This window comes from Eschrichtius robustus, chromosome 11, assembly GCF_028021215.1.
Source record: "Eschrichtius robustus isolate mEscRob2 chromosome 11, mEscRob2.pri, whole genome shotgun sequence".
Lineage (NCBI taxonomy): Eukaryota > Metazoa > Chordata > Mammalia > Artiodactyla > Eschrichtiidae > Eschrichtius > Eschrichtius robustus.
The window spans coordinates 58,247,175-58,271,750 of record NC_090834.1 but is presented as its reverse complement, the minus strand read 5'-3'; the positions used below and the strand labels follow the sequence as shown (position 1 = coordinate 58,271,750).

Genomic DNA, 24,576 nt, shown 5'->3' with positions numbered 1-24,576 from the left:
GAGATTTTGGAGATATATATGTATATCTGAACAAAAAATATATATATAAGTTCAGACTGTCTCTGAAGCATTTACAATTATCAGAAAAAAAAATTATTTTTAATCTAAGAGAAAGGGAATATGGATTAAATTAAACAGTGATTAATAATAGTTAAGTTTGAAAAAGTTACCATTTTATTCCCAGGTGCTTTTAATTCTGAAAATCTGTCTCTGATTATATATTTATAAATGTGGTGGTTAAGAATTTCAGTTTCTTCTCATACTTGGCTGTTTTAAGGGTTTTTCTAATAATGATTTAATTATGTTCTGAATTTTATCTATAAGAAATCTGGCTATCTGGATTACAAAGTTATTTACAAGGTACTGCAATGCATCTAGTAATGGCAGAAGGAAATCAACAACTTTCTGAATTCTGACTTCTCAATGATCAATTTATATAAAAACAAAAACACCAAGCATACAAAAAGGTGTGTTGAATGATGAGAGATTGAAGCATGAAGGAGGAGCTGAAGAGTATGTTCCAGGAAGAGTCTACCCTTGATAAATGTTTGTTGGCAGAGATGGAGGGAAGGGTAAGAAGATGAAAACAGGGGATTCCAAAAAGATAGCCACACACAGAAATCCTGAGGTGGGAGGGGGAACCTAAGTAGCTTGGTTGGGATGCAGATTTCGTGCAAGTAAGGCAATATATGCCAAAAGAGATGTGGTCAAACACTTACCTCAATCCACTGTAGAACAATCTCTTGTAGTCAACATTTATTCTACTGATATTTTCTTTTGTGAGGCGTTCAATGGAGAATAACTGGCCCACTTGCTGAAAACCAGGAGCTCTTTTCCTGACATACTCCCTATCAAAACCAGGCAACCAAAAAATCTGTAAGGAAAAACAGGAAGTCTTTCAGTGGATAATCCAGCCGTTTGGGTACAAACAGCCCCAAGTAGAATGGGTGGAGCCCCATTCCAGCATGGGTAACAGTCCATAGGGAGCAGAGCGATTCTAGCCCTTGGTGATAGAGTCAACCTGGCCTAATATTGTCTAATGAATTCTTATAATGGGGCTTTCACCCAGGTTGTTCTGGAGCTGAGTTTTCCCAGTTAACATCATGGGACCAAGGGTCCACTGTGTCCTCACACTAGCCAGAGTGGATGAGGAGCTGGTACGTGTCGATGAAAGGTGGGAATCATAAACATCTCCTCTGGCTAATGGTGCTAAAAATCATCTCTGCAAGGAGTCATTTCCTGCCAACAGGGAATGCTATTATGACTCATCTGTGGAAATAGTTCTATTTGCAAAAAGACACATATTTGTTTCACTCATAGCTTTCTTCTACATTCTGAGAATTTAAGACATTTGGAATGACTGACTGCCCAAATGCAGAGTTGCTTCTGAAAAACATGAAAAAGTCTCTGCTCAAAAAGTCTCTTTATATGTCATTAATGAAAGCCAAGTCCTCAAAGCCTTAGTGTTCCATACCGAGGCTCTTTCTTTCTTTTTTTTTTTTTTTATAAGGACCAATGGCTATAGAACTTGAGTGGCTTGGCCAATTAAATAAATTATTCCCCCCAGTGGGGAGCAGCAACTAAGAGAAGAAAGAAGGGGTAGATTCTTTCTCCCCGTTACCTCGAGGCTCTTTCTAATAGCTGTATGCTGGTGATGGTGCAGGTCACATCATATAGCCATTACACACATTCCCTTTTAACAGAGTGGTGACATTTCATTTGGTTTGTAATAGCAAATAGCCTCAATGTTTTTCCCCACTGATGTAAATTTAATTGGGTCATTCTTAGATTGCCACATATAGCTGTATAAAGTAGTCATCTCCATTTTTACAGGGAGCAAAATTATTTTAGGATTCCAGGGAAGATCTACAAGGTAGGTCAGATTCAGCTGCTATGCTCCTGGGACACGCTACCCACCTCCCAACCTCTACCATAAATACTAAGATAGACATACCAGATGTTGCTCAATCTTAGAGTCAAGGATCACGCTTACTACATGGCGGACATATGAGCTTCTGTGAAAATGTCTTGGTGCAGGGGCATTAAGATCAAATATCACAGATTTTTTTTCCTTCTGTGCAAGTTCCAATAATTCAGTTAGTTTTGGAATCTTCTGATTTCCTGCTTTTTCTCTATCAGCCTCTGATAGGGGCTTCATATTGTAAAATGGTTTGAACTAAAAATAAATATATCACAGAAAACACTGGCTCCTATCAAAAGCATTTTCCAATTCTCCTGCTTTTAGCCCCACACCCAGCCCTACCTCCATGTTGATCCATTATCATTCAACCCACCAGGCCCTCCAAAATACTGGTCCTGAGAAAAGATTTGCCAAGAAGAGAAATTAAATGTAATCTCCATAGGTAATCATGGTATTTGGAATGATTTATTCTATATTGTAGAACCTGTTGTATTTGTACTGAAGGTCCTTCATGTTCTTGTCTTGAACTTTCTTTTCAACCTTTTTCTTTCTATAACTCAAAGTATTACAATCCCCTTTCAGTTGCACTGGCTTCCACATTTCCTCTCACTGTTCTAGTTTTGTGTAATGGAAAGAAAATAGGCTTTGACTTCAGACTGAATTGAATTCAATCCCAGCTCTATCACTCACTTGCCTTCCTTACCATATCCACCTGTTAAAATCCTATCCTCAAACTGCAAAGCCCAGTTCAAATTCTACCTCCTTAATGAACCCTCCCTTAAATATTCCTAAGCTAAGGAGACTTCAATGGTGCTACACCCCAATGACCCATTTTTAGGTCTTTGTAATTGTATGTCTTATTCTGCCTTCCACAGTCATTTGTACACATCCTAGACCAGATTCAAATCCTAGCTTCATATACTTCTTAATGTGTAACATTGATAAAACCATTTAAAATTTCAAAGTCTTAATTACCCTAATATAAAATGGGGAAGGGGAGAAGTAATCTATGTATTCACAGGATTATTTTGAAGATCAAGTATGATAAAATATTTACCAGGTCTAGGAGCGTGTCTGGTACACAGAGAAGTGCACAATTCACAATAGTTCCCTCACTCTTTACTGCTTCTACTGGAGTGCAACTCCCTAATGGCAGGAACTGTTATAATTTCTTTGCAGTACACAGCATTTCATCTTATACCTCAGTCCATACACATATTAGCTATATGAAATTTAATAGATGACTACTTTTATTGTCATTTGCCAATTTTAGATCATTTGTAGGTAAAGTCAATGATAACAGGCTATCTCTCAGGAAAAGGAAGCAGCAGCTACCTCACATTTTACCAAGACTCAAATAATCTCTCTTTTTCTCTATACAACTTTATCTTCATTCTCCTTCTCGCCCTTTCTATTTCTTCTCCATCCTTTGACTTCCTAAGCAACCTGCCCTTTCTCACCTTTTTCTCAAGAAAGAATAAATCACATTGCACAATATTCCCATGCTATACCTGAAGGCAGATAGTAAATCTGGAATTAAACCATGGTCTACATCTGAGTAGAGGTTTATAAGTAAAGGTTTTCTTAATCCTCAGGAAAACAGAAATTTGCTTTGGAATACAAGCTTTTGTTAGATTCTACCAGATCTAGACCAACTGATTCACTAAATCACTAGACCTTCATGAGGGGAAAATTGTTAAAAGAACAGGATGGGAAAGACCAAGAAAGGATTTAAATAACTCAGCTGTGCATAATTTTTAAAATGTCCCTGAATGGGCAAAAGGAATAAGAAATGCACTATACAAGGACATTTACTTATGAAACCTTTACTTTAATGATAAAGTGGATGAAAAATTCAAAATAGTAAAACTATAAAGATTAATCAATAGGAGAGTTTAAAACTAGATTCCAGTAATCTCTAAACAGCATTACAGGGTAGATCTAATATCTGAAGTAAGTTGAGCCTCTTTTTTATATATAAAATGGGGGGACTTATTCAGAAAAATAAACTGGAAAGGGACAATGCCAGTTTAGACTATCTCCAATATAAGGTTGAACATTTTCAAAACAGTACTAAAAAGTCCTTGGTTCTCTATGCCTATGCTTAGAAAAATTGCAAGTAGAAGAGCCAGTGGGTGATCCAATGTATCATATTGGTTTAGAAGTAGGAAAATTATCCAAAATCTGCCCAGTGATGCCACTTTGAGGGAAACAATACCACTCAACAGACAATTATGAGAACTATCTGTAAATATCAATGAACAACAATACAGTTTTCTTGTTGATACAGGTACAACTACCTTTACTATTAATGTCACTACCATAGAAAATCAGATTTCTCAGAGTACTAAAACCAAGAAGTGGGAATTTTTAACAATCTTAAGTCCTTTTCCATGTCTTTATCTATAACTGTCAGAAGAACACTCCTTTCTTCTCTATGGCACATTCTTATCAGTTTTGTTAGGAACCTACTTTGCAAGAACCACCAGAAGAAATGTAGCACAGACAAATTACTATCAGGAGTCACAGAAAATTCTACTGTACATTATCAAAGTATAACTATGGACATTAGTATGTTGACTCAAAAAAATAACCAAATAATTGTTCACGGTACCAGAACCCAAGGGGAAAAGAGGCAGAATAATTGGCGTTAAACCCACAAGAGTTCAGACTGACTCTGTTGACACTGTTGCCTAAGATCCTATTAAAGCTAAAGTTAGAAAAGATCTAAGCCAACTATAACAGGCAATATAAAAAGGCTTAATTATCCCTTGCATTAGTCCAAGCAATATGTCTATTTTACATGTTTTTTAAAAACCCCAAAACTGAGATGGTGGTCTGCCACCAATACCTGTGAGCTATTAACCAAAGAGTTATATACCTCATTTTCTAGCACTGCCTAACCTGAATGTACTCTCTTTGGTCCTATCTTTACTTTCTTTCATGTCCTAGCTTACAAAGATAGCTAATATTTATTGCTTTCACCAGAGCAAAATCAACACTTCACCTGGAAAGTTATGTTTCAGGCATTTATGGAAGTCCCATCTTACTTTTCTCAAGTCTTAAACCAAGATCTTAAGGATATGCAGTAACCCATACCCATCTTGAAATTCTAAGACTGACTCTATAATTCTATTCACACAGACTCTAAGGAGAAATTTTAACTCTACAAAATAACAGTTCATTATCCAGGAATCAGCAAACTTACTCTGTGAAAGGCCATACACTAAACGTTTTTGACTTTGTTAGACATATAGTCTATGTTACAATTATTCAACTCTGCTATTATATTGCAAAAACAGCCATAGACAATACATAAGTGAATAAGCATGGCTATGTTCCAATAAAACTTTATTTATGGATACTGAAATTTGACTTCTATATAATTTTTACGTGTCATGAAACATTATTCTTTTGATTTTTCTTCAACCATTTAAAAATGCAAAAACCATTCTGAGCTCACAAGCTATATAAAAATAGTCAGTGGGCTGCATTTGAACAGCAGGCCATAGTTTGCAAACCCCTGACCTAGGCCATGACCTATTGGCTAAGGAGAGACATAATCTAGTGAGAGATTACAAACTATACAAAATTATCCAAGGCCAAACACTAAAGAAAATTAAGATGATTTCTGGGATTAACTGGATGTTGTAGAGTATAGGTAGCAAGCTTTTTTGAAATAGCTCTCTGTATGATTTGACATACATCTTGGAACCATTCACACAAAACACAGAAAACAGAAAGACCTTCAGTGATCTCAAAATATTTCTTCAACCATCATCTTTGCTGATCTTCCAGATCATCATAAACCTTTCTTTTTGAAAGTAAAAGGGAAGGCCATAGTCTATGGGTATTAATTTAACAACATGACATACATCAAAGACTCTGCCTATTAATGCCTATTCCCTGATCCAAGGCTTTTTATCTTTGCCTCAGAAAAACATGCAGTCTTAGCTAAATTAGTCTAATAATCTTCAGATCTCATACTAGGTACATCTTTCTATTTTATGGTACCATATTCAATATAATGCCTCTTGTTAACTTAAAATACCCAGTATTTTTATGTTAGTTGATTAATTACAAAATACCTACTTTCTCTTTCTCATATTACCAGTCACTAATGTAACACGCTTAATAGCAACTGTATTATCCTTATCAACAAAGGAGAATTTCATCATTTCTATAATTTGAGAACTGTCCATACCTGGAACAGATCTTTTGGATACTCCTATGTCAAATATTGATTTAATGTTATTTATTGATAGGTTAAACTTAAAAATGAAAAAAGTAATAATAGGCTGATTATGCAATAATTTTTCTAGATTCCCTTATAGAATCTCAGATCCATTACCGGATATCAAATTGGCTCAACTGGCCAAAATTATGGCTCTCTCTATGGCATGTGGGATTACTAAAAATAAAAGGGTAAATATATACATTGCTTGTTTGCTTTTCAAGTGGTTCACAACTTTGGAATGTTATGGGGAAAAAAAAGAGATTTTTAACCTCTTCAGTTATCTGTATTAAAAATGAATAATAAATACGTGTATTACTAGATGTTTTGGAACTCCCCAAACAAATTGCTGTCCTAAAGGTAGAGCTCCACAGTAAAACAGATATTAAAGGAAATGCTTTGGCAGATGATCTAAACAGAATGCTCTGATTAATATCCTTAGACAAGGGCCTCTTATAGAGAAGAAAGACCAACCTATGGAATTCAAGAATTCCATCATTAATGCAAACTTGGTAATTGAAGAGAAATTTATTCTCTCACAGTTTGGAGGCCAAAAGTCTAAAACCAAGGTGTTAGCAGGCCCATGCTCACTCTGGCGGCTCTGGCGGAGAATCTGTCTGTACTAGCTTCAGGTGACTACTGACATGCCTTGGCCTTCTTTGGCTAATAGCCACATCACTCCAGTTCCTACCTCCATGATCACATCGCTTCCCTTCTCTGTGTGGTCTCCTCTATATGTATGTCTGTTCTCCCCTTGTCTCTCCATTACAACAATACATGATTATATTTAAGGCCCACCCAGATAATCCAGGATAAGCTCCTTCTTTCCAGATCCTTAACTTAATCACATCTTTTGCCTTTATGATAATGGTCACAGGTTCTAGGGATTAGCATGTGGCTATATCTCTTCTGGGGTCACCAATCAACCTACTACACCAATTTTATCAACAATGATTATTTGTGTAAGTAATACCTAAATGAAGGGAAATATACTTAAGCTAGTAGAAGATTTTAAAAAATGCTTGGGGTGTAATACTGAATGTTTGTCATGACAATTCTCAGAGAAAATATACATAAAACTTCACTAAAGTTGGTTGTGTGTCTTGTATAATTTCTGTCTTCTTTTAATATGTGGGAATCAAGCTTCTTGATGTTAACCCAGGACAAGATTAAATGTTCTGTGGGGCTGTTAGACCTCTCCAATTGTAGGACTCCCCAAACCCTTAGAAAACAATATCTGCTTATAAAGAGTCTGAAAAAATAGCATATTTCCTAGGAAACAGCCTTCTAAGGATATTGATTCCATCACCAGGAATTGAATAATTTGAGGTAATTATCAAAAATTTGTCTTTCACTTTGGCTGATACAATAAATACATAATTTATTATAGTATTATAAATAACATAGCCCAAGCCCTTGGCATACAACATCACAGTTTAAATTCTTTAGCCTGAGTAAATATAGAAAATAAAAAAGCACTAAATTTACTTTTAACCAACTAGCACCATTGTTAACACTTTGTGTTGTAGCTCCATTGGGTGGCTGATGTTTATTAAATGCAATTACAAGGACTTGCATTGGACTTGGTTTTGTGGCAGTGGATGGTACTTGAAATGCAGTGTTTCAGGAAAATTAATTTATCAATGCCATTAACTGTACATTTTCAACAACACTGAGAGAGAAGGAATGAGTATGACACACAGATTTGCGTACTAAGCCCTGGATACAAGATAACCATTCATTCAGCAAGCTTATGCTGTGTGTTCATAAAACACCAATCCTGCTCTCAAGATATTCACAGTATAGTAAGGGAGATAAGACAGACAGACAGACAAATAAAACATGATATAAGTTCCATGATAGTGGTCATTGAAAAGTGACCTTCTTAGAGTTGGACTACCATAACAATAAGATACAATTTGCGGAAAACTTCAAATGCATTATTTAATTCAACCTCAGAACACTACATTAAAAATGAAAAAACTGAAGCTTGAAAGGATAAATGACATGCCCAATTGTTCAACTAATAGGTAAATGATAAGTGACACCCAACTGTTCAACAATTGATGAACAATTCCAGGCAAAAATCTAACCCTGATGCTGGGATTCTTTCCTCAGCTGTATTATTTCCCACTATAAATATCATGCTAGAATAAGGGTATTCAAAGTACTGGTAAGTAATGAGGTGGGGAGTTTGTACCAGAATATATTTTAACCAACTACTTTCTTCACCAAGAAATCTTGCTATGGAAAGAAAAAAGTCAACTGAACTAAACAGTGTGTTTAGTGACACAGCTGATTTAAATTGTCTGGTTGTTCTAGAATAATAATAATTAAAGACAAATAGGTGGGTACAATAAGTGACAGAAGATTTGAGAGAAAGTGAACTATAGTTGCTTTAGTTTATGATAACTGAAAATAATGAATGTGGTAAGAATCAATTAAATGCATTAAAATTTTGACAAAGCTGGTTCAGAAACAAACTCATTTAAGATTTTTTCAAGTCTTGTGAATCATTTACCAACAAATGTTATATTACTGCAAGATTGTAATTCAGTTTTCTCTTTGTTAAAATGACAAAACTGATCTTTGAATATTCAGTCTTTTCCTTAAAATATGGACTAAATCTTTATTTACATTGTGGGTCATCTGCCCAAAATATCTGTCCTATTTTTCCCTCAAATAACTGTGTACTTTGTGGTAACCTTGGCATGCCTGGTATTATTTTTAAATAAAAACAGAAGTTCCTCACTTCTGAAGGAACTCAAGGTTCCTTAAAATTATGTTATCTTCTGCTAATTTTATTTTAAAACATTGTATTATCAGTCTGCTTAATAGGTAGTAAAACTACAAACATTCATTGTTCTCAAGTACTTAATATTCTTAAATAACCAACCCACTACAATAACATTTTTTATATCACCTTTCCAGTATAGGACTCTAAATTCAGAAAAACAGAACTCCTTGAACAACGCGGGAGTTAGAGGTGCTGATCCCCACGCAGTCAAAAATCTGACTATAACTTTACAGTCGGTCCTCTTTATCCACAGTTCTGCATCTGCGGATTCAACCAACCACAGATGGTGCAGTACTTAGTATGCATTTTTTTTTAATCTGCATGTAAGTGGACCCATGCAGTTCAAGCCCATGTTGTTCAAGGGTCAACTGTAAAATTATTGAATACTTTTGCCACCAAATTATGTGCTGTTTCTTAGACAGCAAAATATCAAAGGTTGACTTCTTCATGCTATACGCCATATCCTACTTACAAGCAAGAAGGATGCCAGAAACAATTAGATATGTTTGGTATGCTCTGAATTACTTTTAATCTTGGCAATATTCCTTGTTTAGAAATCTATGGTAAGTGTATGTTTATCATTATAAGCAACAGCCAAATGGTTTTCCAGAGTGGTTGTATCATTTTGCATTCCCACCAGCAATGCATGGGAGTCCAATGGATCCATATTCTCACCAGTTATTGCTATTCCCATGACTTTCTCTTTTTGAAGTCATTCTATAGGTTTTACCATAGTATCTCATTGTGGCTTCAATTTGCATTTCCTTAATGATTAATTAAATTGAGCATCTTTTCATGTGCTTATTTCCCATCCATGTACTTCTTTGGTGAAGTAGCTATTCAAATATTTGGCCATTTTTTAAACGGCCTAATTTCTGATTTTTGAGTTTTGGGTTTTTTTTTTTAATTCTAGATAAAAGTCCTTTATCAGATATGTGATTTGCAAATATTTTCTCCCAGTCTGTGACTTGTCTTTTCATTCTCTTAACAATGTATTTCACAGAGCAAGTTTTTCATTTTGATAAGGATCAACTTATCAATTTTTTTCTTTTAAGTATCATGCTTTTGTTGTTCTAAGAACTCTTTACTAATCCGGGGTCACCGCAATTTTCTTCTACACTTTCTACCAGAAGTTTATGCTGAATAATAAAAACAGAGGACTTTATTTTTAAGTGTCATTTATTCCTTCTCTGATGCTCTTTCTTTCATGTCGATCCAAATTTCTGACCTATGTTATTTTCCTTCTCTCTGAAGAACTTCTTTTGATGTTTCTTGCAAGGCAATTCTCTTGGTGACAAATTATCTCAGTTTTTGTTTGAACAAGTCTTTATTTCTCCTTTAATTTTGAAGAATAATTTTGCTGGATATATAATTTTAGGTCAGTGGGTTTTTTTCTTTCAACATTATAAATTGTATACTCTTCTTGTTTGCATGGTTTCTGATGAGAAGTCTGATGTAATTCTTATCTTTCCTCCTCTGTAGGTAAGGAATTTTACCCCTCTCTCTGGATTCTTTTCTTTGTCTTTGGTTTTCTGCAGTTTAAATATAGTATGGCTAGGTATAGATCTTTTGGGTATTTATCCTGCTTGGTGTTCTCTGAGCTTCCTGGATATGTGGTTTCGTTTCTGTCATTAATTTTGGAAAATTTTCTGCCATTAGAACTTCAAATATTTATTCCGTTCCTTTCACTTTTTCTTTCTCCATTTGGAATTCCTATCACATATATGTTATACCTTTTGTAACTATCCCACAATTCTTGGCTATTCTGTCCTGTTCTTTTCTTTTTTTTTTTTTTTTGCATTTCAGTGTAGGAAGTTTCTAGTGATATATCTTCAATATCACTGATTTTTCCTTATCATTTTCCAGTCTACTGATGAGTCCATCAAAGGCATTCTTTATTTCTGTTAAATGTTTTTGATTTCTAGTGGTTCCATTTGATTCTTTCTTAGAGTTTCCTTCTCTCTGCTTACACTACTTATTTTTTCTTTCATGTTGTTTACTTTTTCCATACTTCTAATATGTTAGAGCCCTTAACATATTAATTATAATTATTTTAAATTCTCTGACATTTCCAAAGTCTGTGTTATATCTGAGTCTGGTTGTGATGCTTGCTTTGCCTCTTCATACTGTGTTTTTCCTTGTCTTTTAGCATATCTTATAAATTTTTTGCTGGACGTTGGATATGATGTAAACAGTAATAGGAACTTAGATAATCATGCTTTTACTGTCAGGTTTTATATTAATCTGGCTAGGACCTGGACTATGTTTAATGTCTGCTATAGCTATAGGTACCAGAGGATTCAGTTTCCTTGTTTTATTTTGTGTCCTATCCTATTTCTCTGGGTTCCTTAAGAACTTAAACAGAGTCTGTGTTGCAGCTCTCTCAGTCATAATCCACTTTTATTATACAGAAGCCCTGTCCATGTAGCGGTAAGGTGCTGAGGAAGGGAAGTATACTATAACCTTATGATTAAATCTTTGTATTTTTTTAGTGGGTCTGAGTCTGGGCTATGACTTTCAAAAGCATTTCTTAGTATTCTTTTTCTCTACCTTTATATGACAGGAAGGCTACAGAGGGCTTGAGTTGACTGATTTCCCTTCCCATGTATTAGATAAGGTTATGGTAATATGGTTACCTCTGGAGACTAAGCCTTTGTAATGGAGAATACTCTGGATGTATTTCAAAAGCATTATATTCTCCTTTCCCTGCTCAAAACAAGAGATGATTTTTTTTTCTTGATCTTCACTGTAAGAACCTGATGGAGTTCCTGGAGGAAAAACCCACAAAAATGTGGGGGTCTGTATAAAACTGGGCCCTCAGGAGTTTTTAAGACTCAAACTAGGCTTCGATCTGATTGCAGGGAGAGGACTGGGGTTGGCGGCATGAACACAGCCTGAAGGGGTTAGCGCACCACAGCTAGACAGGAGGGAGTCCGGGGAAAAGGTCTGGAGCTGCCAAACAGGCAAGAGACTGTTTCTTGCCTCTTTGTTTCCAGGTGCGCGAGGAGAGGAGATTCAGAGCACCGCCTAAACAAGCTCCAGAGACGGGCACGAGCCGCGGCTATCAGCGCGGACCCCAGAGACGGGCATGAAACGCTAAGGCTGCTGCTGCCGCCACCAAGAAGCCTGTGTGCAAGCACAGGTCACTATCCACACTGCCCCTCCCGGGAGCCTGTGCAGCCCGCCACTGCCAGGGTCCCGTGATCAAGGGACAACTTCCCCGGGAGAACGCACGGCACGCCTCAGGCTGCTGCAACGTTACACCGGCCTCTGCCGCCGCAGGCTCGCCCCGCATCCGTACGCCTCCCTCCCCCCGGGCTGAGTTAGCCAGAACCCCCAAATCAGCTGCTCCTTTAACACCATCCTGTGTGAACAAAGAACAATCGCCCTCAGGCACCCTACACGAAGAGACAGTTCCAAATCCAAAGCTGAACTCTGGGAGCTGTGCGAAAAAAGAAGAGAAAGGGAAATTTCTCCCAGAAACCTCAGAAGCAGCGGATTAAAGTTCCACAAACAACTTGATGTACCTGCATCTGTGGAATACCTGAATAGACAACGAATCATCCCAAATTGAGGAGGTGGACTTTGGGAGCAAGATATATTATTTTTTCCCTTTTTCCTCCTTTTGTGAGTGTGTATGTGTATGCTGCTGTGTGAGATTTTCTCTGTGTAGCTTTGCTTTCACCATTTGTCCTAGGGTTCTGTCTGTCCATTTTTCATTTTCTTTTTACTTAAAAAAATTTTTTTCTTTTTTTCTTAATAATTATTTTTTTATTTTAATAACTTTATTTTATTTTATCCTCTTTCTTTTTTTGCTTTCTATTTTTCTCCCTTTTATTCTGAGCCGTGTGGATGAAAGGCTCTTGGTGCTCCAGCCAGGCATCAGGGCTGTGCCTCTGAGGTGGGAGAGCCAACTTCAGGACACTGGTCCACAAGAGACCTCCCAGCTCCACGTACTACCAAACGACGAAAATCTCCCAGAGATCTCCATCTCAACGCCAAGACCCAGCTTCGCTCAACAACCAGCAAGCTATAGTGCTGGACACCCTATGCCAAACAACTAGCAAGACAGGAAAACAGCCCAATCCATTAGCAGAGAGGCTGCCTAAAATCATAATAAGGCCACAAGCACCCCAAAACACACCACCAGACGTGGACCTGCCCACCAGAAAGACAAGATCCAGCCTCATCCACCAGAACACAGGCACTAGTCCCCTCCACCAGGAAGCCTACACAACCCACTGAACCAAACTTAGCCACTGGGGACAGATACCAAAAACAACAGGAACTACGAACCTGCAGCCTGCAAAAAGGAGACCCGAAACACAGTAAGATAAGCAAAATGAGAAGACAGAAAAACACACAGCACATGAAGGAGCAAGGTAAAAAACACACCAGACCTAACAAATGAAGAGGAAATAGGCAGTCTACCTGAAAAAGAATTCAGAATAATGATAGTAAAGATGATCCAAAATCTTGAAAATAGAATAGACAAAATGCAAGAAACATTTAACAAGGACCTAGAAGAACTAAAGAGGAACCAAGCAATGATGAAAAACACAATAAATGAAATTAAAAATACCCTAGAAGGGATCAATAGCAGAATAACTGAGGCAGAAGAACGGATAAGTGACCTGGAAGATAAAATAGTAGAAATAACTACTACAGAGCAGAATAAAGAAAAAAGAATGAAAAGAAGTGAGGACAGTCTCAGAGACCTCTGGGACAATATTAAACACACCAACATTCGAATTATAGGGGACCCAGAAGAAGAAGAGAAAAAGAAAGGGACTGAGAAAATTTTTGAAGAGATTATAGTTGAAAAATTCCCTAATATGGGAAAGGAAATAGTTAATCAAGTCCTGGAAGCACAGAGAGTCCCATACAGGATAAATCCAAAGAGAAACACGCCAAGACACATATTAATCAAACTATCAAAAATTAAATATAAAGAAAACATATTAAAAGCAGCAACGGAAAAACAACAAATAGCACACAAGGGAATCCCCATACGGTTAACGGCTGATCTTTCAGCAGAAACTCTGCAAGCCAGAAGGGAGTGGCAGGACATATTTAAAGTGATGAAGGAGAAAAACCTACAACCAAGATTACTCTACCCAGCAAGGATCTCATTCAGATTTCATGGAGAAATTAAAAACTTTACAGACAAGCAAAAGACGAGAGAGTTCAGCACCACCAAACCAGCTTTACAACAAATGCTAAAGGAACGTCTCTAGGCAAGAAACACAAGAGAAGGAAAACACCTACAATAACAAACCCAAACCATTTAAGAAAATGGGAATAGGAACATACATATCGATAATTACCTTAAATGTAAATGGATTAAATGCTCCCACCAAAAGACACAGACTGGCTGAATGGATACAAAAACAAGACCCGTATACATGTTGTCTACAAGAGACCCATTTCAGACCTAGGGACACATACAGACTGAAAGTGAGGGGATGGAAAAAGATAATCCATGCAAATGGAAATCAAAAGAAAGCTGGAGTAGCAATTCTCATATCAGACAAAATCGACTTTAAAATAAGAACTATTACAAGAGACAAAGAAGGACACTATAAAATGATCAAGGGATCGATTCAAGAAGAAGATATAACAGTTGTAAATATTTATGCTCCCAACACAGGAGCCCCTCAATACATAAGGCAAATATTAACAGCCATAAAAGGGAAAATCGACAGTAACACAATCATAGTAGGGGACTTTAACACCCCACTTTCACCAATGGACAGATCATCCAAAATGAAAATAAATAAGGAAACACAAGCTTTAAATGATACATTAAACAAGATGGACTTAATTGATATTTATAGGACATTCCACCGAAAAACAACAGAATACACATTTTTGTCAAGTGCTCATGGAACATTCCCCAGGATGGATCATATCTTGGGTCACAAATCAAGCCTTGGTAAATTTAAGAAAATTGAAATTGTATCAAGTATCTTTTCCGACCACAACGCTATGAGACTAGATATCAATTACAGGAAAAGATCTGTAAAACATACAAACACATGGAGGCTACACAATACACTACTTAATACCGAAGTGATCACTGAAGAAATAAAAGGGGAAATCAAAAAATACTTAGAAACAAATGACAATGGAGACACGACGACCCAAAATGTATGGGATGCAGTAAAAGCAGTTCTAAGAGGGAGGTTTATAGCAATACAAGCCTACCTCAACAAACAGGAAACATCTCGAATAAACAACCTAACCTTGCACCTAAAGCAATTAGAGAAAGAAGAACAAAAAAAACCCCAAAGCTAGCAGAAGGAAAGAAATCATAAAGATCAGATCAGAAATAAATGAAAAAGAAATGAAGGAAACAATAGCAAAAATCAATGAAACTAAAAGCTGGTTATTTGAGAAGAGAAACAAAATTGATAAAACATTAGCCAGACTCATCAAGAAAAAAAGGGAGAAGACTCAAATCAATAGAATTAGAAATGAAAAAGGAGAAGTAACCACTGACACTGCAGAAATACAAACGATCATGAGAGATTACTACAAGCAACTCTATGCCAATAAAACGGACAAGCTGGAAGAAATGGACAAATACTTAGAAATGCACAACCTGGCGAGACTGAACCAGGAAGAAATAGAAAATATGAACAGACCAATCACAAGCACTGAAATTGAAACTGTGATTAAAAATCTTCCAACCGTTTTACTGAGCTCTGACCGCCACAGCAACAGTCAGCTCTACCCACCACCAGAGCCTCCCATCAAGCCTCTTAGATAGCCTCAAACACCAGAGGGCAGACAGCAGAAGCAAGAAAAACTACAATCCTGCAGCCTGTGGACCAAAAACCACAGTTACAGGAAGATAGACACGATGAAAAGGCACAGGGCTATGTACCAGATGAAGGAACAAGAAAAAACCCCAGAAAAACAACTAAATGAAGTGGAGATAGGCAACCTTCCAGAAAAAGAATTCAGAATAATGATAGTGAAGATGATCCAGGACCTCGGAATAAGAATGGAGGCAAAGATTGAGAAGATGCAAGAAATGATTAACAAAGACCTAGAAGAATTAAAGAACAAACAAACAGAGATGACCAATACAATAACTGAAATGAAAACTACACTAGAAGGAATCAATAGCAGAATAACTGAGGCAGAAGAACGGATAAGTGACCTGGAAGACAGAATGGTGGAATTCACTGCTGCGGAACAGACTAAAGAAAAAAGAATGAAAAGAAATGAAGACAGCTTAAGAGACCTCTGGGACAACATTAAACGCAACAACATTCGCATTATAGGGGTCCCAGAAGGTGAAGAGAGAGAGAAAGGACCAGAGAAAATATTTGAAGAGATTATAGTCGAAAACTTCCCTAACACGGGAAAGGAAATAGCCACCCAAGTCCAGGAAGCGCAGAGAGTCCCATACAGGATAAACCCAAGGAGAAACACGCCGAGACACATAGTAATCAAACTGGCAAAAATTAAAGACAAAGAAAAATTATTGAAAGAAGCAAGGGAAAAACGACAAATAACATACAAGGGAACTCCCATAAGGTTAACAGCTGATTTCTCAGCAGAAACTCTGCAAGCCAGAAGGGAGTGGCATGATATACTTAAAGTGATGAAAGGGAAGAACCTACAACCAAGATTACTCTACCCGGCAAGGATCTCATTCGGATTCGATGAAGAAATCAAAAGCTTTACAGACAGGCAAAAGTTAAGAGAATACAGCACCACCAAACCAGCTCTACAACAAATACTAAAGGAACTTCTCTAAGTGGGAAACACAAGACAAGAAAAGGAACTACAAAAACAAACCCAAAACAATTAAGAAAATGGTCATAGGAACATACATATCGATAATTACCTTAAACGTGAATGGATTAAATGCTCCAACCAAAAGACACAGGCTTGCTGAATGGATACAAAAACAAGACCCATATATATGCTGTCTACAAGAGACCCACTTCAGACCTAGGGACACATACAGACTGAAAGTGAGGGGATGGAAAAAGATATTCCATGCAAATGGAAATCAAAAGAAAGCTGGAGTAGCTATACTCATATCAGATAAAATAGACTTTAAAATAAAGAATGTTACAAGAGACAAGGAAGGACACTACATAATGATCAACGGATCAATCCAAGAAGAAGATATAACAATTATAAATATATATGCACCCAACATAGGAGCACCTCAATACATAAGGCAACTGCTAACAGCTATAAAAGAGGAAATTGACAGTAACACAATAATAGTGGGGGACTTTAACACCTCACTTACACCAATGGACAGATCATCCAAAATGAAAATAAATAAGGGAACAGAAGCTTTAAATGACACAATAGACCAGATAGATTTAATTGATATATATAGGACATTCCATCCAAACACAGCAGATGACACGTTCTTCTCAAGTGCGCACGGAACATTCTCCAGGATAGATCACATCTTGGGTCACAAATCAAGCCTCAGTAAATTTAAGAAAATTGAAATCATATCAAGCATCTTTTCGGACCACAACGCTATGAGATTAGAAATGAATTACAGGGAAAAAAACGTAAAAAACACAAACACATGGAGGCTAAACAATACGTTACTAAATAACCAAGAGATCACTGAAGAAATCAAAGAGGAAATAAAAAAATACCTAGAGACAAATGACAATGAAAACACGACGACCCAAAACCTATGGGATGCAGCGAAAGCAGTTCTAAGAGGGAAGTTTATAGCTATACAAGCCTACCTAAAGAAACAAGAAAAATCTCAAATAAACAATCTAACCTTACACCTAAAGAAACTAGAGAAAGAAGAACAAACAAAACCCAAAGTTAGCAGAAGGAAAGAAATCATAAAGATCAGAGCAGAAATAAATGAAATAGAAACAAAGAAAACAATAGCAAAGATCAATAAAACTAAAAGTTGGTTCTTTGAGAAGATAAACAAAATTGATAAGCCATTAGCCAGACTCATCAAGAAAAAGAGGGAGAGGACTCAAATCAATAAAATCAGAAATGAAAAAGGAGAAGTTACAACAGACACCGCAGAAATACAAAGCATCCTAAGAGACTACGAGAAGCAACTTTACGCCAATAAAATGGACAACCTGGAAGAAATGGACACATTTTTAGAAAGGTATAACCTTCCAAGACTGAACCAGGAAGAAACAGAAAATATGAACAGACCAATCACAAGTAATGAAATTGAAACTGTGATTAAAAATCTTCCAACAAACAAAAGTCCAGGACCAGATGGCTTCACAGGTGAATTCTATCAAACATTTAGAGAGAGCTAACACCTATCCTTCTCAAACTCTTCCAAAAAATTGCAGAGGAAGGAACACTCCCAAACTCATTCTATGAGGCCACCATCACCCTGATACCAAAACCAGACAAAGACACTACAAAATAAAAAAATTACAGACCAATATCACTGATGAATATAGATGCAAAAATCCTCAACAAAATACTAGCAAACAGAATCCAACAACAGATTAAAAGGATCATACACCACGATCAAGTGGGATTTATCCCAGGGATGCAAGGATTCTTCAATATACGCAAATCAATCAATGTGATACACCATATTAACAAATTGAAGAATAAAAACCATATGATCATCTCAATAGACGCAGAAAAAGCTTTCGACAAAATTCAACACCCATTTATGATAAAAACTCTCCAGAAAGTGGGCATAGAGGGAACCTACCTCAACATTATAAAGGCCATATATGACAAACCCACAGCAAACATCATTCTCAATGGTGAAAAACTGAAAGCATTTCCTCTAAGATCAGGAACGAGACAAGGATGTCCACTCTCACCACTATTATGCAACATAGTTCCGGAAGTCCTAGCCACGGCAATCAGAGAAGAAAAAGAAATAAAAGGAATACAAATTGGAAAAGAAGAAGTAAAGCTGTCACTGTTAGCGGATGACATGATACTATACATAGAGAATCCTAAAACTGCCACCAGAAAACTGCTAGAGCTAATTAATGAATATGGTAAAGTTGCAGGATACAAAATGAATGCACAGAAATCTCTTGCATTCCTATACACTAATGATGAAAAATCTGAAAGAGAAATTATGGAAACACTCCCATTTACCATTGCAACAAAAAGAATAAAATACCTAGGAATAAACCTACCTAGGGAGACAAAAGACCTGTATGCAGAAAACTATAAGACACTGATGAAAGAAATTAAAGATGATACCAACAGATGGAGAGATATGCCATGTTCTTGGATTGGAAGAATCAACATTGTGAAAATCAGTATACTACCCAAAGCAATCTACAGATTCAATGCAATCCCTATCAAATTCCCAATGGCATTTTTTACGGAGCTAGAACAAATCATCTTAAAATTTGTATGGAGGCACAAAAGACCCCGAATAGCCAAAGCAGTCTTGAGGCAAAAAAACGGAGCTGGAGGAATCAGACTCCCTGACTTCAGACTATACTACAAAGCTACAGTAATCAAGACAATATGGTACTGGCACAAAAACAGAAACATAGATCAATGGAACAGGATAGAAAGCCCAGAGATTAACCCACGCACCTATGGTCAACTAATCTATGACAAAGGAGGCAAAGATATACAATGGAGAAAAGACAGTCTCTTCAATAAGTGGTGCTGGGAAAACTGGACAGCTACATGTAAAAGAATGAAATTAGAATACTCCCTAACACCATACACAAAAATAAACTCAAAATGGATTAGAGACCTAAATATAAGACTGGACACTATCAAACTCTTAGAGGAAAACATAGGAAGAACACTCTTTGACATAAATCACAGCAAGATCTTTTTTGATCCACCTTCTAGAGTAATGGAAATAAAAACAAAAATAAACAAATGGGACCTAATGAAACTTCAAAGCTTTTGCACAGCAAAGGAAACCATAAACAAGATGAAAAGACAACCCTCAGAATGGGAGAAAATATTTGCAAACGAATCAACGGACAAAGGATTAATCTCCAAAATATATAAACAGCTCATTCAGCTCAATATTAAAGAAACAAACACCCCAATCCAAAAATGGGCAGAAGACCTAAATAGACATTTCTCCAAAGAAGACATACAGACGGCCACGAAGCACATGAAAAGATGCTCTACATCACTAATTATTAGAGAAATGCAAACCAAAACTACAATGAGGTATCACCTCACTCCTTTTAGAATGGGCATCATCAGAAAATCAACAAACAACAAATGCTGGAGTGGGTGTGGAGAAAAGGGAACCCTCTTGCACTGTTGGTGGGAATGTAAATTGATACAGCCACTATGGAGAATATGGAGGTTCCTTAAAAAACTAAAAATAGAATTACCATATGACCCAGAAATCCCACTACTGGGCATATACCCAGAGAAAACCGTAATTCAAAAAGACACATGCACCCGAATGTTCATTGCAGCACTATTTACAATAGCCAGGTCATGGAAGCAACCTAAATGCCCATCAACAGACGAATGGATAAAGAAGTTGTGGTACATATATACAATGGAATATTACTCAGCCATAAAAAGGAACGAAATTGAGTCATTTGTTGAGAAGTGGATGGATCTAGAGACTGTCATACAGAGTGAAGTAAGTCAGAAAGAGAAAAACAAATATCGTATATTAATGCATGTATGTGGAACCTAGAAAAATGGTACAGATGAGCCGGTTTGCAGGGCAGAAGTTGAGACACAGACGTAGAGAACAGACATATGGACACCAAGGGGGGAAAACTGCGGTGGGGTGGGGATGGTGGTGTGCTGAATTGGGCGATTGGGATTGACATGTATACACTGACGTGTATAAAATTGATGCCTAATAAGAACCTGCAGTATAAAACAACAAACAAACAAAACAACTAATACTAAACTTTCATTGGGTTATTTGTATGGAAATGTGTTAATATAAATGTTTCAGACATTACATGAAATTTCTAAAAATCTTATATTTGTATTTGTATGGAAATATGTATGGAAATATGTTAATATAAATGTTTCAGACATTATATGAAATTTCTAAAAATCTTATATTTGTATTTGTATGGAAATATGTATGGAAATATGTTAATATAAATGTTTCAGACATTACATGAAATTTCTAAAAATCTTGTATGTTCTGGTATAATGTTATAAGTAATAATCCTAGTTATTACTTTAAAATGTATATCTCAGAAATAACTAATTTTCTTGTCAACTGCATTATTATGAACTTTCATCAAATCTTTAACAGTGGTCATTTTTAAGTCTTTTGTCATTTACAGACAGTTCTGGGTGTACTCTGATGCTTTTGCAAATATGTTCCTATAAAAGGCTTTCATCTTCAAGAAATTCATGGAAAAGACTCTGACAAGTACAGGTTTCTGGTAACTGACTGTACTGCTGAACTGAATGAATAAGCATTTTCAGAACTCTAATGAAAAACTGATGAACTCATGAAAGTGCTAACAAAAGATCAAGATGAAAAAAAAAATTAATTACATGGGACTGAGTGAACTGATGAGGATGAGTATAATTTTTGTGACTTTCTGTCTGAATTAAAAAAAAAAATCCCACAAGGACTCAGAGGCAAAGAATATACAAATCAATTTTCACTGCAAAGTAAAGGAGCTGTTACAGTGGAGGATTACTGGACTGAATGTCAATATTATGACATAGTATGAGAGTGTTTCAGGTTTGGTAATTGCAATCATTGTTGCTTTTGTTGTGGTCATCCATGTACAATGCTTGGTGTCAGTCTACTTATCTCTTGTAAAAATAAAATACAGTGTGTGTGTGTGAGAAAAAAATATGTAATGTACAGTACAGGGTATATAGTCAGTACATTGTAGCACCTTTTTTTGGAGTCTAGTCTATAAAAATATCTAATCACTATGTTGTATACCTGAAACTAATATAAATATTGTAAGTCAACTGTATGTCATTAAAAAAGCCAAAAAATTAAATTTATATACAAATTCAAAGGAAAAAAAAAAACAGAAAAACAAGGATATATTGTATAGTGCAGGGAATTATAGCCATTAACCTGTAATAACTTTTAATGGAGTATCATCTCTAAAAATAGTGAATCACTATGCTGTACAACTGAAACTAATACAATTAAAAAAAAAAAAATCTTCCAACCAACAAAAGCCCAGGACCAGATGGCTTCACAGGCGAATTCTATCAAACATTTAGAGAAGAGCTAACACCTATCCTTCTCAAACTCTTCCAAAATATTGCAGAGGGAGGAACACTCCCCAACTCATTCTACGAGGCCACCATCACCCTGATACCAAAACCAGACAAAGATGTCACAAAGAAAGAAAACTACAGGCAAATATCACTGATGAACATAGATGCAAAAATCCTCAACAAAATACTAGGAAACAGAATCCAACAGCACATTAAAAGGATCATACACCATGATCAAGTGGGGTTTATTCCAGGAATGCAAGGACTCTTCAATATACGCAAATCAATCAATGTGATAAACCATATTAACAAATTGCAGGAGAAAAACCATATGATCATCTCAATAGATGCAGAGAAAGCTTTCGACAAAATTCAACACCCATTTATGGTATAAGCCCTGCAGAAAGTAGGCATAGAGGGAACTTTCCTCAACATAATAAAGGCTATATATGACAAACCCACAGTCAACATCATCTTCAATGGTGAAAAACTGAAACCATTTCCACTAAGATCAGGAACAAGACAAGGGTGCCCACTCTCACCACGATTATTCAACATAGTTTTGGAAGTTTTAGCCACAGCAATCAGAGAAGAAAAAGAAATAAAAGGAATCCAAATCGGAAAAGAAGAAGTAAAGCTGTCACTGTTTGCAGATGACATGATTCTATACATAGAGAATCCTAAAGATGCTACCAGAAAACTACTAGAGCTAATCAATGAATTTGGTAAAGTAGCAGGGTACAAAATTAATGCACAGAAATCTCTTGCATTCCTATAAACTAATGATGAAGAATCTGGAAGTGAAATTAAGAAAACACTCCCACTTACCACTGCAACAAAAAGAATAAAATATCTAGGAATAAACCTACCTAAGGAAACAAAAGACCTGTATGCAGAAAATTATAAGAGACTGATGAAAGAAATTAAAGATGATACAAATAGATGGAGAGATATACCATGTCCTTGGATTAGAAGAATCAACATTGTGAAAATGACTATAGTACCCAAAGCAATCCCTATCAAACTACCACTGGCATTTTTCACAGAACTAGAAGAAAAAATTTCACAACTTGTATGGAAACACAAAAGACCCCGAATAGCCAAAGCAATCTTGAGAACGAAAAATGGAGCAGGAGGATTCAGGCTCCCTGACTTCAGACTATACTACAAAGCTACAGTAATCAAGACAGTATGGTACTGGCACAAAAACAGAAACATAGATCAATGGAACAGGATAGAAAGCCCAGAGATTAACCCACGCACACATGGTCACCTTATCTTTGATAAAGGAGGCAAGCATATACAGTGGAGAAAAGACAGCCTCTTCAATAAGTGGTGCTGGGAAAACTGGACAGGTACATGTAAAAGTATGAAATTAGAACACTCCCTAACACCATACACAAAAATAAACTCAAAATGGATTAGAGACCTAAATATAAGGCCAGACACTATCAAACTCTTAGAGGAAAACATAGGCAGAACACTCTATGACATAAATCACAGCAAGATCCTTTTTGACCCAGCTCCTAGAGAAATGGAAATAAAAACAAAAATAAACAAATGGGACCTAATGAAACTTAAAAGCTTTTGCACAGCAAAGGAAACCATAAGCAAGACCAAAAGACAACCCTCAGAATGGCAGAAAATATTTGCAAATGAAGCAACTGACAAAGGATTAATCTCCAAGATTTATAAGCAGCTCATGCAGCTCAATAACAAAAAAACAAACAATCCAATCCAAAAATGGGCAGAAGACCTAAACAGACATTTCTCCAAAGAAGATATACAGATTGCCAACAAACACATGAAAGAATGCTCAACATCATTAATCATTAGAGAAATGCAAATCAAAACTACAATGAGACATTATCTCACACCGGTCAGAATGGCCATCATCAAAAAATCTAGAAACAATAAATGCTGGAGAGGGTGTGGAGGAAAGGGAACACTCTTGCACTGTTGGTGGGAATGTAAATTGATACAGCCACTATGGAGAATAGTATGGAGGTTCCTGAAAAAACTACAAATAGAACTACCATACGACCCAGCAATCCCAATACTGGGCATATACCCTGAGAAAACCATAGGTCAAAAAGAGTCATGTACCAAAATGTTCACTGCAGCTCTATTTACAATAGCCAGGACATGGAAGCAACCTAAATGTCCATCGACAGATGAATGGATAAAGAAGATGTGGCACATATATACAATGGAATATTACTCAGCCATAAAAAGAAATGAAATGGAGGTATTTGTAATGAGGTGGATGGAGTTAGAGTCTGTCACACAGAGTGAAGTAAGTCAGAAAGAGAAAAACAAATACAGTATGCTAACACATATATACGGAATCTAAGGAAAAAAAAAAAAAAAGGCCATGAAGAACCTAGTGGCAAGACGGGAATAAAGACACAGACCTACTAGAGCATGGACTTGAGGATATGGGGAGGGGGTGGGGTG

At 36.4% G+C, this 24,576-nt stretch overlaps 1 protein-coding gene across 1 annotated transcript in view; it reads right to left on the bottom strand.

Moving 5' to 3' along the window:
* GDPD4 (glycerophosphodiester phosphodiesterase domain containing 4) overlaps window positions 1-24,576 on the bottom strand; it is a 157,080-nt gene that overhangs the window by 50,209 nt on the left and 82,295 nt on the right. Inside the window, exons 12-13 of the mRNA XM_068556078.1 lie at window positions 1,955-2,176; window positions 720-874 (exon numbers count right to left, since the gene is read on the bottom strand). Coding sequence (XP_068412179.1) covers window positions 720-874; window positions 1,955-2,176 — 377 coding nt within the window. The remainder of the gene's footprint in view (window positions 1-719; window positions 875-1,954; window positions 2,177-24,576) is intronic.